General features: G+C 42.5%; 1 protein-coding gene across 2 annotated transcripts in view; it reads left to right on the top strand.

Moving 5' to 3' along the window:
* The window catches only part of LOC119174142 (uncharacterized), a 131,299-nt gene that overhangs the window by 46,052 nt on the left and 65,176 nt on the right, over nt 1-20,071 (top strand). For both annotated transcript variants that reach the window (XM_075896092.1, XM_037424961.2), the window contains exons 4-5: nt 7,658-7,761; nt 10,050-10,252. In XM_075896092.1, the coding sequence (XP_075752207.1) occupies nt 7,658-7,761; nt 10,050-10,252 (307 nt within the window). The remainder of the gene's footprint in view (nt 1-7,657; nt 7,762-10,049; nt 10,253-20,071) is intronic.

The following is a 20,071-nucleotide window of genomic DNA, read 5'->3' as shown; positions in this document are numbered from 1 at the left end:
AAATGCGCATCACAATCAGTGCAGGTCATTGAAAGGTACCAAGCCAGACGAATACCCGCAAGAGTATTTCAATAAGCAGCGAAATTAAGATGATAACTGGGTGAGCACGCATATCGCCTGAAAAAATAGATAGTCATGTGACTAACGTGCACTAAAAGTATGCTCAATCAATGAAGTCTAGCCTTTGCATTATCAGTCAATAATATGGATCATTTACTGCAAGTCACGCTTCGAGCATTCAGTACCCGTTTTAAATGCGAAGCATTTCTAAGCGAACTTCGGCGACTTTGAGCGTATCTATCTATCTATCTATCTATCTATCTATCTATCTATCTATCTATCTATCTATCTATCTATCTATCTATCTATCTATCTATCTAGGGTGATTCCACGAGAGATCGACACGGGTCCAAAAGTTTATATTTTAGATTTCATTGAGTATTTTAAATTTCCTGCACCTCTCACCAGGTAGCCCAAAAGTCAACTTTGTTTTCTGATTAACTGCATAACTTACGAGAAAAAAAATATCAAACTTCACCAACACGGGGGCACCAATTTCGTCACCTGTCATTTTCGAAAATTGCAGATTGTATAAAAAGAGAAATATTTTTGTTTCAAGGAAAATATTTTTTACCTGAAATGCATGTCTAATGAAGAATGAATTCATACGGTTTCAAGTTTGTGGACCTTAAGAAAATAGCTTTTAAAATGTGTAAATTTGCGACAGTGTAAAATAAGTTACGTATTTCTCATTTTTTTTCTCGGAAAGTAATGCAAGCTGCGTTTTCAAACTTGACACGTTTTAAAGATATAATGTGTTCATTAGGTACATAAATTATTGCTGCCGTAGGGCAAATGTAAAATTTTATATATTGCCTCAAAATTCTCATACTGGCAAAAAAGTACTCCACTGAAATTTGAATAATAAAAAAACCTCATCTTCGATTTTTCTTAAAATCTCGTAAATGGACAACCAAAGGCCATCTTACAGTATTATAGAAAAACATGTTGCATTATTTTGTTTTTATCGACAATATTTGTGGTACAAATCAGAGCTTATCGAGAATGCGCTGATAAGTTGAGAAATCTAGAAATCGGAACGGAAAAGCGGTAATAAGCTTCAAACGCGAGTAAACGTGACCGCATATGGTGAAGAAAGGCTGTTTTAGCAGATAGGAATAACTATTTTGAACACCCTATTCGACAGTATCTTAATTCACTCTTATACGTAGAGCACTGAGACTTCTAATATGTGGTGCCTCTCCATTACTGACACACAGATGAAGCTGCTGTGAGGGCCATGTGTTTGCAACACGTTGGGTAAGAGAATTGAATGTTGAATGAGTTCATAAACGATACATAGCAGCTTTTTATCGTTTGGGGCACGAAGACTGCCGCATTAGACTGAAGAACACGCTTTAGGGCAAGTTGTCATCCGTCGTCTGCTCTACAGATGAATTGCTATGCGCCGCATCAAGGAGGCAATGCTTTAGATCATATGGTTTAAAGTAGGGAGAAAGATTACGACTCCCGTAATTTTATTGACAAAAACATTGTGAAATTCATTTTACATTTACATTTACATATATACATTACCAGGTCTTTATGAACTTTACAAGCATGGAGCATTGTGGCTTATCTGTCAGAAATCATGCAATGAATCGAAAAGACGTTCGTCAGTATCCTTACTGCGGTGACTAAACCTTATCAAGGACTCAATAGTTCTTTCGATCTTTGTCCCTACTTTGAACCATACGATCTAAAGCATCGCCTCCGAGATTCGGGGCACAGCAATTCATTTGTAGAGCAGACGACGGATGATATCTTGTCCTAAAGCGTGTTCTTCATTGTAATGCGGCAGTCTTCGTGCCCCAAATGAGAAAAATTAGTTATGAATTGTTTATGAACTCATTCAACATTCAATTCTCTTACCCAACGTTTTGCAAACACATGGCCGTCACAGTAGCTCCATCTGTGTGTAAGTAATGGAGATGCACCACATATTAGAAGTCTCAGTGCTCTACGTATAAGAGTGAATTCAGATACTGTAGAATACCGTGTTCAAAATAGTGACTCCTATCTGCTAAAACAGCCTTTCTTCGCCAAATTAGGTCTCGTTTACTCGCGTTTGAAGCTTATTCCCGCTTTTCGGTTCCGATTTCTAGATTTCTCAACTTATCAGCGCATTCTCGAAAAGCTCTGACTTGTACTACGAATATTGTCGCTAAAAACAAAATAATGCAACATGTTTTTCTATATTTCTGTATGATGGCCTTTGGTAGTCTATTTACAATATTTTAGGAAAAATCGAAGATGAAGTTTTTTTAATATTCAAATTTCAGTGGAGTACACTTTTGCCAATATGAGAATTTTGAGGCAATATATAAAAATTTACATTTGCCATATGGCAGCAATAATTTATGTACCTAATGAACACACTATATCCTTAAAACGTGTCAAGTTTGAAAACGCTGCTTGCATTACTTTCAGAGAAAAGAATGAGAAATACGTCATCATCATCATCGTCATCATCATCAGCAGCAGCCTGACTACGTTCACTGCAGGACAAAGGCCTCTCCCATGTTCCGCTAGTTAACCCGGTCCTGTGCTTGCTGCTGCCAATTTACACCCGCAAACTTCTTAATCTCATCTGCCCACCTAACTTTCTAACCTTCTGTCTCCCCCTAACCCGCTTCCCTTCTCTGGGAATCCAGTTAGTTACCCTTAATGACCAGCGGTTATCCTGTCTACGCGCTACATGCCCGGCCCATGTCTAATTGCTCTACGTCAGAAAATACGTAAGGTTTTTTAAACTATCGCAAATTTAAACATTTTTAAAAGCAATTTTCTTAAGGTCTACAAACTTGAAACCGTATGAATTGATTCTTCATTAGACATGCCTTTTAGGTAAAAAACATCTTTCTTGAAATAAAAATATTTGTATTTTTATAGCATCTGCAATTTTCGAAAATGACAGGTGACGAAATTGGTGCCTCCATGTTGGTGAAGTTAGATTTTTTTTCTCGTAAGTTATGCCGTTAATCATAAAACGAAGTTGACTTTCGGGCTGCCTGGTGAGAGGTGCACGAAATATAAAATACTCAATGAAATCTAAAATATCAACTTTTGGACCCGTGTCGATCTCTCGTGGAATCATCATCTATCTATCTATCTATCTATCTATCTATCTATCTATCTATCTATCTATCTATCTATCTATCTATCTATCTATCTATCTATCTATCTATCTATCTATCTATCTAACTATTTGTCTATCTATCTATCTATCTATCTATCTATCTAGTCGCCTACAACTTTTAGCTCTCCTGGCCGTTTCGATAATGATGTAGATACCAAACTTGGTATGGCATAACATGACTGTATGAAGACATATTTAACTAGTCACACAATGAAAATCATGACATGTATGTCTTGAATACCATGATTTAAATTTCATAGTCCGGGAGATCTAGCGGTAGTTTCGTTCAGATTGTACGTTGTAAAACTGATATGATATGACGTGATTCAATGGCGAACACAAGCGACAGACCAAAACATAAAAATCATGACATGCTTGTGATGTAACAACATGACTACGTTCCACGCTCATGATACGCTCGCAGCCGTTTTGCTAGTGTCACATATGCCAAATTTGCTATTACGGTACGTGAACGGATGACGAAGGTATGTGACTGGTGCAAACATGATAATCATAAGATGCGTGTCATCTACTAGCATGACTACATGCCAGGCTCATGATGCGCTGGCGGTAGTTTCACTAGCTTAACTTATACCAAATTTGGTATTTTGGGACATGAATGGATGACGAAGGTATGATACTGGGGCAAACATGATATTGACGACATGCATGTCATGCAACAACAAGACTACATGTCACACTCATAATGCGCTCACAGATGTTTCGCAAGCCCCCCATATGCCAAATTTGATATTACATGACATCAAGGATGACGAAGGTATGTGACTGATCCAAACATGATAATCATGAGATGCGTGTCATGTGAGAACACGACTACATTCCACAGTCAAGGCGCCAATACATTTCGAAGTGATTTGGTGCGCGTGCTCGCCGGCGTTCATTTCGTCGCATCACACCGGTGTTGCCACGCCAGGTGCCAGTCCTGCCATATACTCGCAGGCGCATGTCGCGCTGCGTTGCATTGACGTATGCACGTTTCAGCACGTCCGGCATCCCTCCATCACGAAAAGAGGGAGACGCAATGTTGTGTGGGTACACGCATCGGAGCGAAACAAAGCATGTCGCATTAAGCGCCGGTTGCCGTCGGGCTGCGCTGATGGATGCTGGTCGCACCTAGCATCAGACTACAAGTGCTCGTGTTTTAATAACGTAGCGTCGCTGTGCCCAGCGTGCACGCGCGTCAGCGCTACTTTGGTGTATAATGGGCCCTTCATGATGTGCTCACGGTTGTTTTGCTAGCTCCACATATACCAACTATGGTGTTCCAAGACGTCAATGGATGACGAAACATATGACTGGTGCAAACATCATAATCTTGACACGCTTGTCATGTAGAACGTTACAACGTTCCACGCTCACAGCGTGCTCACGGCCGTTTGGCTAGCTCCACATATACTAAATTTAGTATCACGTAACGTGAATAGATGGCGCAGACAAAAGACAATCAAACATGATATTCATGACACTGAAGTAATGTGCGGCATCATTTACCTCGACCTCGTAGGGTTGTGCTGATTTTAAAGTGACATATCAACATTTCTCATTCGTGCTTCGCATCTCATCTATCGCCACTGTACGTGAGATGTGTCATTTTTTTTTTCGCCTGTGATGTGTGGAGTTCTAATATTCGTTATGTCCAACCAATGTACTGAAAATCACTCCTTCACTTGAGAACCGCTATTGGAAGCTCACTGTTCAAAGCTTTTGTAAATCTGCCTTGATGAACAAATATCTTTATTCAGCAGCTACTGTAACATGTTGGCATATTTTATTGTCAAAATATTGTCCTATTTTATAATTATGGCCTGTACTTCTTCAATATGAGCAAGTGTAGACTATTAATGGTTGTGTTTGATTGAGTGAGAGAGTACTGCAGCGAAACAGAAGCGCGCGAGGATATGAGCTGTTGGTTTCGCAGTGTTCCTGACTGGAAGCTTTACCCTAAAGGGTCCCTGAAACACTTTTTTGAGTAACCATGAAAATGATTCACTGGAAATGCTTATGGCCTCAAGAATTCATCACCGCAAACCTACAAAGAATTCGTTCAGTACGAGCGGAGTTAGAAAGATTTGTCACACGCTGCAATCACATTCTCTCTTTTCTCGTCCCGGCGAAAGCGCTGGAAGCTAAGCAAGGAGAGATGAGAGAAGCGAAGAAAAAACGTCACGTGCGCCACGTAACCTTGAGCACTTTTTCTTTTTTTTTTCTTGAATACGTGGCTTTTTCAGTGTGATCGCACGCGCATGCATAGACAAGTGATGGTTTCTCGCGGTGATCTCTGTAATGACCGGGTGCGGCATGTTCAAATCAGTGAATGGCTGATAGATTGGCATTCCACGTTAGATTTTTGAGCCTCTTCCGTCATTTGTCGAGTGAAAAGAAAGCAGTTTTCAACCCACTTTGATATTCTATTGTGAATTCCAGGCCGCATGCTGCGCTATAACATTTAGCTCGTGTGTTTTCAGGAGCCTCTACTACCGATCTGCAGCGTTTTGTGATCATGCTCGAAAATTGTTGCAGGACCTCTCTAAGCTACAAGTATCTGCACCAAATAGTTTTGCTATCTGTTCAGATGCTGTTAATAAAGTTGTGCTGCATATACGCATATTTTATTTCTGTGCACATTGTCATACTTAATAACTTTTTTGTTATCTCTGCTCTTTCCCCCTGGGTAAGTGCCATCTAAGAGCAAACTAGCTCAGACTGACCTCTCTGCCTTCTAATAAATCATCTCTGTCTTTTTCTTCTTGCCAGCACACTAGGTTGGTGGGTATGTTTATTTTAACAGAAGCGCAAATTTAGGACCGAAAACGAACTGACGTCACGCGCAAGCCAGTGATAGTGTTCTCTTTAATTTAGTTTGTTTTTAGTGGCTAAATGTGTCTATAGTGGAGTACATGAAATGGCTCGATTGGCTAAAATACAACAGCGGTGAGAGGGGCAACGCAGGCAAACATCAGAACAAGAGCAGCAATTAAGGCAAGATAAACGCCGGCACTTTGTATTCTTGATCTCACCCGCGCCAACAAGCTTACATTTCTACTTTTTTTCATAAAACGGCTTCTGAAGAGTATTTCGTTGCCTGTCACGATGCATGACTGGCATGCTACAGTACGCAACTTCAGGCTCTCAGATAGGCGTGTTTCGCAAGAATGAAAAAAGCTTCGCTGGCACAGCCACCTCCAACGGGCCAATGCTTGTTAGTCTTGTTAACAAATGTGGTGGCTTGCAAGGAATCAGGAAATATTTAGAGAGCGAAGACATGTGAAGTGCATAGGATTATCAATGGTATAAACAACTAAGTTTCTCTGCAACGTGAGCTCAGCCCTGTGATATGGGTCCCGTTCAAAACGTATACATACTTTGTCTAAGCAACTTACTTAGAGAAGGCTACCATGGCTTCAGGCGCACATTTTTCTTATAGACTCAATTAGTTCAAACTCACAAATCTTGCACAGTCAACTATTCGAAGAAAGCAGAGTGGTCCTGTATTCCGGGAATTCTGCAAGCATTTGACGAAGTGTCAGATAATTATTAAGTTGGTATATTAAATTAAAACTCAATCTAACGAAACCAATTATTGCGTATTATCTGAACTGCTTGAGTAATGACATTTCCCCGCATGTAGCCATATAGTCCAATGTACAAATTGAACGCATGCTTTACAGCACCACACCTCATCATCATCATCATCATCATCATTTATTGTCCCTTAAGGGCCCTGGGTTGGGCATTACATAAGGGGGGGGGAGCATCGAAATATGCATACAAGGTCACATTTACAAAGGAAAAAGGCATGTTAGCTTTGTGCACTGCTACGAAACTGAAAATAAAAAGAAAAATGACACATCCTACGCGTTTCCGCATGCGTTTGCAAAGTATTTGCATTGCGGTTTCACATGCACAAAACAAAGGAAAAAAATAAAACTAATAAGAAACAAATAAACAAACAAACATCATAGTACGTGTTTACAAAATGATAGATGTACTGATTTTGTAAGCAGAATCTACAATAAGGAGTGGTTTCGTTATACATTGTTGCGGAGCGCGGACAGTGGTATTATATAACTTTAGCGGTACAATATTTACGAAAGAATAAAGAATAAAAAAGGTACAGTACAAAATATTTAATATACACTTGGAAGAAGCAGCAGCTTGAAAGTAAGCTTCCACTTTCTTGTGCGAGTCGGTGGAGTACAGGTGTCTGTTGCTCTGCTCAATTTCAGTGTGACCTTCATTCGACTTTGACGTTTCACGTCACTGTGAAGCGCATCTTTCCGGAAATCTTGATTGCAAGATTGTTCAGTGATTGCAAATATTAGTCAGGGCGACAATGATTATTAAAAAAAACTAAAAATGTTTGCTTTTGCACTAACACTTCCGTAATTTTACATGGCACTATTAAAATTGCTGCTTTGACACATTTTTTTTTCGCAGATGAGCTGCGCTACCAGTGTGAAGATAGTGAGAGTACGCATATTCTCACTGAACAGAAGTACGCCGAAAAAGTGGTCAGAACAGTGGTGGCACTCAGCATGAAGGTAAATAACGGAAAGAAGACCTTTATTGGTTTGATTGTTCGATAAGCAGTAGGCTAACAGAACGTGAAGGCTGGACGTTTCTTTCCAGTGAAAGCAAGAAGTCTTAAGTATTGCTTCTTGTTTGGCCTGAGTATCATTGAAACTTTTAGGAAGGAAAAACCGCGTGTCACTATTTTTGGCAAGGCGGTGTATACAAATGTTTTCAAAGATACGCGTATGCTCTTTGTTGAGATCATTATGATTTCTTCGTACAGTTGTGGAAGGCGCAATTTGATATAATTAAGGAACCCAACATGTGTAATAAATAGAGATATTCAATATAAGTGGCCACTAAATATTCTACAAAAAGTAGAAGTATATCTCGGACTTTTATTGCAGCTTTGATACTCTGCAGCTCTGAATGTTGATTGCTGTCATGGTATTCTGGTGATGTTGGCTTCCCTCGCAATCCCTACATGTTTTGTCGTCTTTCAAGATGAGGTGTGATTACGGTGGACGTTTACCTCAATGTGCAGTGAAGTTTTTTTCCTTCGGTATACATAAGCAGAAAATTCTGATGTCTTAATACTCCTTGAAGCACCGCCATGGCTCAGTGGTAGAATACTGGGCTGCCATGCAGGGCACCTAGGTTCGAATCAACAGACATTTTGGCAAAATACTTTGTTCAGAGTAGCAGAAGGAGGAAAGTGGGAAAATACATTACTAAAGCGAGCGGATGCAGTAATCACTAAAGCAATAAATTCGTAAGGGTGCGTTTTAATAGTGAGGTCTATTTTTATGCCAATAATTTGATGAAGTCTTCAAATGGCAGTTCATTCAATAACATTTGTGGACAGCAGTGAGCAAACAAGGAGCTTTTAGAGCACTCCACTGGTTTTTCCCACGAGAGTAGTTCAAGCGCAGTGAAATGTTATGCAAAAGAGAGCAATTACAACAAATAATCTTCATTTATCTGTTTGTGTTCCTATACAGACTACCCCACTGATACTTGAATTTTTCTCAAAAGAAAGAAAAGAAAAAATTCGCGCACAGAAGAACAAAGAAGGTAGAGGCGAGTATCATTAACGCTAAGACAAAAACTGTTAAAATTCGGAAGACTAAACAGAGCATTGAAATCGTCAAAATGTTTATTGTCATGAGCCTGATTATGCCCACTGTAAGGCCTCTGCCATTTTGTGCCAGTCAACCCGATCTTTTGCTCTCTGCTGGCCCGTTGTACCCGCACACTTATTCTCTTTGGCTAACCCAACTTTCTGTACACCCTGAGGCGTTTGCCTTCTCTGAGAATTTGGTCAGTTCCCCTAATGACAGCGGTTATCCTTCCTACATGCTACATGCCTAGTCAATGTGTATTTCATCTCCTTGACTTCAGCTGTGATATTCTAAACACTATTTTCGCATATACACCACATGTACTTTGCAAATAGTTTGGAGCAAGACAAGCAATTGGGAACACTTTTTCTCATTGCCCCCGTTGTCGAGAATTATGCCAAGCAGATTTACACCACCTCTTTTGGGTTGGTTGTGCTTTTTCGCGAGGGCAAACTCTCACAAATAAAGTGTTTGTTCCTGATTTTCCACATTGCCTAGAAAACTTAGGAATATTTAAAAGTGGCATGTTTAACGTTACTTTGAAAGGTACTGTTAAAGATTGCATTACTTTTTACGGTAAATTAAGAGGGCACAGGAAAATTAAATTTACATTAACAATTATGAAAGACTTGATACCTGGTGTGCTTATTAAATATCAATTTTTGTATGACAACTGTAGAATTAGAGCGGATACAACTTTGGCAGTTGAATTTGAGCCAATATACGCTAGTCATAGAAGAATCGCTCCAATATCAGGCATGCTAATGATTATCAACAAGGAGGCATAATTTTATCACAGCGACCCTCTCCTCTTCCCTTTGGTGAAATGGAAAAGATAACATGCTCCACAGTCCATGAAAAAAATGAAAACGATGAAGTCAATTGGGCATTAAAGCTTAGAAAGAGACCATTCTCAGAACGCAATACAAGCGGTTTCCATCGCCATGTATATTGAAACTCCTTCATGCTATAATAATTTTTTGCAACAGCAACGTTATAGGCGTCAAGGCAAAAGAAATGCCCCCCTCCTCCTTTTGCATACACGTGCCTTGAAAGGTTGCAAACGATAAAATATACAACCTAATACCATGCACCTATTTCCTGTATTGTTTACGTAAAACCCATGAACCTTTTGGCAGTTGGCGCGGTTTAAAAATGTCTTTCATGCTTGACCTCTGTAAACTTCTCTTCACCAGGGTCTTTTCTGCATGGGTCCTGCCCCAGGGTTTATATCGACATCGGAATTCTTAAATTTCCACGAGCGAGACTACTTGGAAGTGCCCGTTGAAAAGCCTCGTGACACAGTGCTCGCCCTGATTTACACATCAGGAAGCACTGGCTTGCCGAAGGGGACAGAGATCACGCATTACAACTACGTGGCCGCCTTTTACTGTACAACGTAAGAAATGTCTCGTTGTATATTGACATTAACCACGTCTGTATGCATCCATACAGCGGTACAGTACGTAAAGTACCTGTGTAAAATAGTGTTTCACCCGGAGAAAGCAGTAGTCTTTATGTAAGGAATGCAGCGGAAGAAGACGAAGTCTTATTCTGTCATACAGGGACGCTCACACAGTGGCAAGGCGAAATCACTGCCGGCCAACAAAGGACACAATGTGTGTTGCGTTTCCCTGTAGTTAGACAGGGCTGTTTATTATCACGCTGCGAGTAGATGACCTCAGCCCAAGTATGGAATACAACGAGTTGCACTCTTTTGGCTGTCACATCAATTTTATTGATGCTGCCTTCCCTATTGACAGCAGTAGCCAGAATGGGCATACAAGACCACAGGAAAAGTTTCATGTATTAACTAGTCCATTGTTATTTACGTTACTCATCGGGATGGAAAGGTATGACTAATTGTCAACGTGGATGCCTTTACAATAAACTGTGCTTTATCTGTTGAATACGAACAAATATTGTGTAAGCTTACTTAAATCGGGGTAGAATAAACATTTACCTACTGCTATGAGGAGACGTTTTACTTCCGTGTTATACGGACTTCTATGACGGAAAGATGAACAAGATTTTGTTTCTTCTTCCTCCGTTAGTGTGTTATGCAATAAACAACGTTTTAAGCATATAAAAGTGTGTTAAACAATAGTAGGTAAATGTAAAAGTTTATAAAATGGAAGAGGAATTAAGATATAAATACGGCGAAAACGAAAGTAATAATGCTGTGCTGATAGATTCTTCAAAGGATGGAGGGTATATATAATATATATATATATATATATATATATATATATGTGTGTGTGTGTGTGTGTGTGTGTGTGTGTGTGTGTGTGTGTGTGTGTGTGTGTGTGTGTGTGTGTTTGTGTGTGTGTGTGTGTGTGTGTGTGTGTGTGTGTGTGTGTGTCGCTATGATGAATGGGCAACGTGGCCTGGCTCAAACGCCATTTTTTCCTTTCTCACTTCTTCCTCATCTACTTCTAACTCCTAATCATTGCTACCTTCTTACGTTACAGAATTCCTCCTCCCCCCTAAAGAATGCGCGCGTTGCATATTAAAATGAATGATGAATAAGCAGTCTTAGAACACACAAAAAATGTCCAAATGGGCTGTAGTTCCACATCAGATTGAAGTTCCGTAAAGTCGCACGAAGATTTCACAGGAGAGGGCAGCAATCCGGGGTGACTACCCCTCTTATGGGCGAGGCTGACTGTTGCTTTCTGGAAAACACAAGTACACCTTGAGCGTGCAAACTGATGATGACACTGCTTGTATTCTTGCGAGGAATGAACGAGGTGTGAAGGCTTTGAAGCACCAGCAGCATACTTGCGTAGGCGTCGCGATTTTCCTTTTTAATTGTGATTATGTGGCACCACCCGTTTGCGTATTTGTTGACCATGGTTGTTGCGGTGAATTGCGCGTCTTTCCGGAATACGGAGTGTTGGTGTCCGCATTTTCCGTCGTCGTATGTCATGTTGTCTGAGTATTGATCTCTGCTGGAGAAAACGTACTCGATGTCCCTTGGGAATTTGTCTGGGATTCGATGCTTTCTTTGTCTCCTGTGAGACTTCTTGAATATGTTGTCGCTTTGGTTGAGTCATTTGTAAACGTCTTTCTTGACGTCGTGTGTGTTCTTCCGACGTCTCTAGTTGTTCGTGTCAAAAAACAAGACGCCTAACCTGACCAATTTCATTGTGCTGGCCTTGCTCATGTTGCGAAAAGTGTTCAGGTGGCAGCCTTTTTGGAATAGGACAGTGCTTTTCTTGGAAATTTGGCGTATTGTTCAGTGGGTAGCTGTTGCAACGCTTTTCAGGCAGCGAAGTTGGTAGGACAGATTTGACTGGAGTAACATCAGAGGCGCCTGCGAGGGCATTCATTACGTAGGCTTCTGGCCCCTGGCAACTTGTAATAGTTGCTTCCGAGCCTCCTGTTTTTGGCCTTTCAGATGGCAGTGCTCTCAATGGCGACACCGAAATAGGCGTGGTTTGGGCAGATTCTAGTTGGGAATGACTGTCTTTGTGTGCAACGAACGGTGCGAGCTCTTCTGGCGCATGGAACTGAACTGTAGGTCCCGGGCTTGACTGAGTATGCTCCGAGCTTCTCTGCTCTATTCCGACCATAGTGAACGTGTGAGATGCGAGGTGGGCGTTGTGAGTGACCGAAGATCCACGCGATGGAAAAACAGGGGGTTGGTGAATGCATGAAGGGTGCTTTTGACTGGGACCACCGATTGCGGTTGTCTGTGAATGGTGGGTTATAAGCAAGTCTTCGTCATGAACGTCATGTATTCTTTAAACCAAACGATCATTTCTTGTTTGATCTTTTCCCATGACTCGTCGTTTTGAAATATATAGGTGAGGTAAATTTGAAAGCCTCACCAGAGATGTAGTCGGTAAAGTTTATGATCATCTCCCGTTCCGACCATGATGTAGTGGTAGCGTAGAGCTCGAACCGGTTGAACCAGTCTTGTACGGGTCCATCGTCCACTGCTCTGGTGTACTTGGGGATGGGAAGGTCAGTAGATGCTTCTGACATGATGCTGGTCGATGCGTAATGCTAGGCGCTTGTACGGTAGTCCATGTGTGCTTAGGGTGTCATGCGGAGAACTGCGCAGATGATGAGCGACTCATGAAGGGGCTGGAAGGTCTTCATCATGTCGACTCGTGTGCCGCGATAATGAATGGGCGACGTGGCCTGGCTCATACGCCATGTTTTTTCCATTCGCACTTCGTCCTGTCTACTTCTAACTCCTAACCATCGCTACCTTCTTATGTTATATATATATATATATATATATATATATATATATATATATATATAATGAAAAGAAGTGTGCACCTAAGGACTTGTATTTCTGTGTTTTCACACAATAATAATGAGATCTAACAGACAGTAATGCCAAGGAATGTACTTGGGAAGTTATTAAAACCAATGGAATGTAAATAAGAACAAAGAAAAGTGGGTGAAATAATAACCAGCTGTGAGCAGGAATCAAAACTACGACCTTCGAATAACGCGTTCGATGACCTAACCACTGAGCTATCACAGCGGCCTTCCCTTCATTCACTTTTTTGGGTTTATATGTGAATTTAGAAGTAGGAGTGTCAGTCAGCGCCATCTATAAGCCAAGTGACGAGTGTGAAACACTCTTTTATGCACATGTATGGCGTCACGTAGCACGTGAACATATTACGAGTGGGCAGCTGATTAATAGTCGCTCGTATACAACCTAATGACACAAAGTCTGCCAGAACGAGACCCTCGTTAATGAATAAGGGAAAGAATTGTGTACCTAAGGGCTCGTTTTTCCGTGTTTTTACACAATATTAATGAGATCTAACAGACAGTAATGCCAAGGAATGTACAAGGGAAGTTATTAGAACCAATGAAATGTAAATAAGAAGAAAGAAAAGTGGGTGAAAAAATAACCAGCCGTGAGCAGGAATCAAACCTACGACCTTCGAATAACGCATTCGATGCTCTAACCACTGAACATTCCTTGGCATCATTGTCTCTTAGATCTCATATATATATATATATATATATATATATATATATGTATATATAAATATATATATATATATATATATATATATATATATAAATAATGAAATACCACGGTTTAGCTGACGCTTTATTCAAGGAAGAGCAAGATGGCGCTGATGGTGAAGAACGAAACGAAGACTGATGATGGTTAGTGACAGATGAGGAAGATGAAGTCCGATGAATTCTTACACTAATTTCCGCCATTGACCGAAGCGCCCAGCCTGGCCGCTAATTACGCTGTGAAACGCATACGATAGGGCTTGAGACGCGAAATGTGCGCAGACTCTGCCCCGCGGCAGCGTTGGTCATTGGGGGCATGAACAGGTGTGACATGGTAGTTCACCGATAAGGTCTGTTCGACAACTTTGTATGGGCCAAGATAGCGTGACTCGAGATTCTCGCATAAGCCAGGCGTTCGCGCAGGAGTCCACAGAAGTACATTGTCGCCAGGGTGGTATAGAACGACGCGGTTAGTGGCATCGTTATGATGTTTTCGATCTTCTTGGCTAGCTTCGGTGTTTGCATGGGCAAGACTAAGGCATTGAGCAACACGGGACAGAAACTGGTCGCAAACGAAGGGTGAAGAGTTGACGGGTTCAGAAAAGAATGAAACATCGAGTGGTGATGTCGGCTAGCGTCCGTATACTAGAAAAAATGGAGAATAGCCTGGGGTTCATACAGCTGACGTATTATATGCATACGTGACAAAAGGAAGTATGACATCCCAATTGCGATGGTCCGGTCGGACATACATGGACAGCATGTCACACAGCGTGCGATGAAATCTTTTCGTTAAGGCATTGGTTTGTGGGTGATAGCTGGATGTTGTTTTATGAACTGCTTTCGTTGCTTGAAGAACTTCACTGAACGTGCTTGAAAGAAATGCCTTGCCCCGGTCGCTCAAAAGAACACGAGGGGCTCCGTGACGTAGGTAAATAGCATTCAAGAAGAAAGTTACTACTTTGGAAGCAGTTCCAGAAGTGATCGAGGCCGTCTCAGCGTACCGAGTCAAGGAATCAACCGCGGTGACGATCCATCTCTTGCCGTCTGATGTAGTTGGGAGGGGCCCAAAGAGGTCGATTCCGACGACAGAAAACGGCTCTGCTGGATAAGGAAGTGGTTGTAGGGTCCCGACTTGAGCAGTAGTGGGCCGCTTGCTGTGTTGGCAATGTGCGCACAAGGCAATATATTTAGCTACCATCGTGAAAAGATCTGGCCAGAAGGATCGACTGCGGATGCGCTCGTATGCTTTGTAGTAACCCAAGTGGTCTGACGTCGGGTCGTCGTGGAAAGCACGCAGAACTTCAGTGCGTAGTGCGCGTGGTACGACGGGGACCCATCGGTGGCCTTCCGTGTGGAAAATGTATCGATATAGCACATCGTCCTCCAACTTGAATAGTTGGAGCTGTTTGTTGTTGTTGTTGTTTCCCTGTGCAAATGGCTCGTACCCAAAGAAGGGGATTGGCCAATTATAAGGTGAATTTGCCCTAAACTTTCAGCAATGCGTCAATCCTACAATTTTTTGTAACCTAATTTTGATTTGAAATACCGATATCAAGCTTGCAGAAAAAAAGAAGAGTAATAGTGAGACAGTAATTTAGCAAAAAAATTGTTTAGTCGCAGTGATGTATTCTTGAACGGCGAATAAAACATCCCTGTGGCTGAAACCCAGTGTAGAGGCTCAAATGAAAAAAGATCAGGTTGTGATAGTTGCAAGCCTAGTCTTTGAAGAGGTGGTGCTAGTATGCTTTGCCTGAATAAATCGAAACGGCGACAATGTTATAAAAAATGACTGATCTTTTCCTCTTGATTACAGTAAAAGCACATAGGGGAATTCAATATACCTGATCTATGCAAGTAAAAATTGAGGGAGGTAACGCGGCAACAAAATTTCGTGATAACAACTTCCATCATTCTTGAATTAGTCAGTTCACTGCGCCTGGAAAATAACAAGTGTTTGTACTCTGGAGAAGCCGTCAGAGCAGGGTCAGATAAATTTTGCCTGATTTCAAGTGTGCGAAATCGCGCCACCGTAATGTATACTGTATGAGGGAAAATAGGAATAATTGGTGTCGAAAGGGATGCCTTCGCAAGAGAATCAGCTGTTTCGTTTAACAACAAGCCTTTGTGCCCTGGTGTCCAGATTAAATGAATACTTCAGAGATGACAGAGAATCAATGATTTGAAAAGTTTCTCTTTAGGTGAGTGACCAGATGCGGACAGAGAAGAGCACACTGATAATGAATCAGTTATGACTGCTACGACTGGAATGGAGATATTTACCTTTCGCAAAGCTAACAATATTGCCAAGACTTCAGCCAGAAATACAGGAAGAAAATTCGGTAAGTGAAGTGAAAATGACCAATCAAGTACGGGGCAATATATTCCAACGCCTGATTTTTCATGTGATTGAGATGCATCCGTTGCTATGATGACATTTGTTGGCAGGGTACTTAAATGGTCCTGCAATAAACCATCATGGTAAACAATTTTTGGAGAATTTTGGTGCTCAGTTAAAGGAATCAGATCACGAACGTGTACATTTAGAGGCTCAAGTAACGATTGAACGAATGCTGTTTGTGGTTTGTGAAATCTGGGCCAATGCATGGAGAAGAATAGGTCAGGGTTGGAAATAAAAATAATTTGTTCAGGGTTAAACGGTGCTTCATATAGTCGTAAAAAGGTCTGCACGGTAAGAATATTAAAGCGACATAATAAGGTTGGTATTCGTGCTGCAAGGTATAACACTGCATTTGCAGTATACTTTGGAAGTCCTAAGCAGAGCCGTAAAGCCTCTCTTTCCAACAGAACGAGCGGCCGAAGTTTGTAGGCTGGTGCACCAGAAAAAAGAATGCAGCCAAACTCCAACACAGGTCGGACATACATTTTATATATATTCAAAAGTGCCTTTCTTCTCATACCTGATCTGTTTCTGGAGCCTGGCATTTGAGGAAGATGAAGCGCCGGTAAGCCGACTGATGAGGTCAGTGCAATAACAATCGGCTCGCTGGTGAGTGGTAAGTACTGACGGACGAATGAATGAAGGTAGGGAAGAAATTAATGATATTGACGAGGCGTCCTTCGTATAGCCAATTTGACAAGGGGATGTGACATGTGCCGAAGACTGCGGCAAAGGGCACCGTGACAAAGCGTCGGCATCATGGTGCTGTCTTCCAGTCTTGTAGATGACGTCAAAGTCATATGATTGTAACCGGAGAATCCAGCGGCCGAGTCGTCCCGAAGTGTTTTTGATTGTGGACAACCAGCAAAGAGCATGGTGGTCTGTCTCAACAGTGAAATGTCGACCATGTAGATATGGACGAAATTTATGGATGGACCAGACAACAGCCAAACACTCTTGTTCGGTTATCGAGTAACTCTTCTCTGCAGAGGTCAGAGTGCGGCTTACATACGTGGCAACTTTCTCGAGAAAGCCATGGTCGCGCTGGAGGAGTACAGCGCCGATTCCTTGTCCACTAGCGTCAGTGTGTAATAACGTAGGTGCCTTGTCATCGAAATAACAAAGCACCGGTGGGGATGTCAGTCCATGCCTGAGTTCTTGAAATGAGGCATCGCATTGATCATTCCAATCGAAGGAACCAGTACTAGCAATGAGCTTGTGCAGAGGAGCGGCAATAGTGGCAAAGTTGCGAATAAAGCAGCGAAAGTACGATGCGAGTCAAAGGAAACTGCGTAGTTCTTTAGAACGAAAGGGTCGCGGAAAGTTGAGGACTGCGGAAATTTTGTCCGGATCGGGCTGGAAGCCATCTGTACTAACAAGATCTCCAAGAACTTTTATAGCTGTGTGGCCGAAACGGCACTTCTTTGTGTTTAGTTGAAGTCCAGCATTGGAGAGACATGTGAGCACTTCATCTAGGCGTTGCAGATCATCAGCAAAAGTGAAAGAAAACACGGCAATATCATCGAGGTAGCATAGACAAGTTTTCCAAGTGAGGCCACGAAGAACAGTGTCGATCATTCTTTCAAATGTGGCGGGAGAATTACATAGGCCGAACGGCATTACGTTAAATTCGTAAAGACTATCCGGCGTAGAAAAGGCGGTCTTTTTTTTGTCCGCTTCGTCCATTGGTATTTGCCAATATCCGCACCAAAGGTCAAGAATTGAGAAGTATTGGGCACCTTGCAATGAGTCAAGTGCATCATCTATACGCAGCATCGGATATACATACTTTCGGGTAATCCTGTTGAGCACGCGGTAATCAACACAATATCGTACTAATCTATCCTTTTTTACCAACACAACGGGTGATGACCAAGAACTGACAGAGGCTCGTATAATGTTTCTTTTTAGTATATCGGTAACGTTGTCCTCGATGATTTTGCGCTCGGCCAAGGATACTCGGTAGGGACGACGCCGTACAACAGTCTGAACTTCAGTGTCGATGCGATGATGCGCAACTGTGGTCTGTCCTAGTGCCGAAGCTTTGGCGTCGAAGGAGGCCTGATTTTTTGTTAACAAATTTAGCAATGCCTGACGTTGAGAAGCAGAAAGGTCAGGATTTATCCCGGGAGCAAAGGAGGAAGAAGTAACAGACTGGCCCTGTTGTGGCTGAGCTGTCAAGGCGTCAAAAGACCAAAGATACCGGTTGGATATCCACATAACACCACACTGCAGAATCTTGGGGTAGGAGGACAGGCTCCGGGGTAGGGTTCAGGCCAAGGATTATCGCAGCACTGTCTTTGAACCGCACCAGGCTGAAGGGGACTACAACGCCACGAGCTAGACAGTGGCTGGAAGGGGTGATAAGGACGTCACCATTGGCAATATTCGGAGAAGTGATGGTGATGAGTTGTTCTTGACCTGGAAGCAGTATGGAATAGGAAGCTGTGAAAAAACGCAATGGTTTCTCGTCGACGCGTTCGCTGCAGTGATCGGTCTCGGTCATCTCGACTACACGTTGACGGCAAGAAATTAATACAGATGCTGATGATAGAAAGTCCCAACCTAAAATTAGTTCATGAGAACATGAAATTAGGACAGCGAAGGTGATGTGATGACGAATACCATCAATGAAGGCACGCGCTGTACATTGGGCCGATGGTATAATTATTGCTCCATGGGCCCCCATAAAAGATGATTCAAGGTAGGGTGTCTTCACTTTCCGCAAACGAGAACACAAGTCGGCACGTATAACCTAAATATTTTCTCCCGTGTCCACCAAAGCCAACACCCGCACACCTCACACAGTCACCAATAACATGTTTCATCGCCGTTCAGGAGGACTTCGGCCATTTCGCCGTGATGCAGTTTTCCCTCCAAAAACTGCACTGTTTAGTTTTCCAATCGCCGAGCAGCCAGTTGAGAGACAGGCTGAAGTGGTGAAACACAGCGTCGGAGTGCCGAAGGAAGCGTGGTCGGGAGGCACGTGTGTTGTTGGTCGTGTTGAAAATACACACAGGAGACTGGGATCGGTGGTTGGAAGGACTGTCGGCATAACGGTGGTAACCTCGAGCACATGTGTCGTCACGTTCAAAAGCGGCATAACCACGACGTTCATCTTGCTGCTGACGTCGACAGAACCGGGAAATGTGGCCTCAAATTCCACAGTAGTAGCAAATAGGCCGTGGGGCCCGCCAGTAAGAATGGTAGGTAGGGTTCGGTGGACGGGTGACTAGACGTGCGAGATGTTCGTGATCAGGTACATGTGGGGGTACTTGAGATGGCGAGGGTCGCATTGCAGTCATCTGTGCATACGAAGCGGGTCAGAGCAAGGTGGAGCATGGTGGGTGCTTTGATACGCTGATATTTCTTCCCTAATAATACCACGCAGATCGCTACAGGCGGGTTCAGCGGGAACGTTGTTAGAAGGAGGTACACTGTAGGCTTGCAATTTCTCACCAATTATGGCTCGAATGACGGATCAGAGCTCCATACTGATTGCCAGGGGGTTCTCAGAGAAGTCGGGTCGCGGGCAGATTAACTGAAAGGTATCAAGCCGCCGGCATACAGAGACGACGTCGGAAACCGTCGAATGGTTGTGCGCAGCAAGGGCGTTGAAAGCGGTAGGTCCAATACCCTTCAGAAGGTGCCGGGCACGATCAGCTTCTGGCATGGTGTCGTCGGTACGGTGGCAAAGTGCAAGCACATCCTCAATATAAGAAGTGTAGGACTCACCGCAATGTTGAACGCGTTCTGCCAGTTTCTTCCGAGCAACTTGTGAACGGACAGTCGTTGTGCCAAAAATACGTCGGAGCT

Source organism: Rhipicephalus microplus, chromosome 5 (assembly GCF_043290135.1).
Source record: "Rhipicephalus microplus isolate Deutch F79 chromosome 5, USDA_Rmic, whole genome shotgun sequence".
NCBI classification, from domain to species: domain Eukaryota; kingdom Metazoa; phylum Arthropoda; class Arachnida; order Ixodida; family Ixodidae; genus Rhipicephalus; species Rhipicephalus microplus.
The sequence above is the reverse complement of the archived record's forward strand: the minus strand, read 5'-3'. Positions and strand labels throughout refer to the sequence as shown.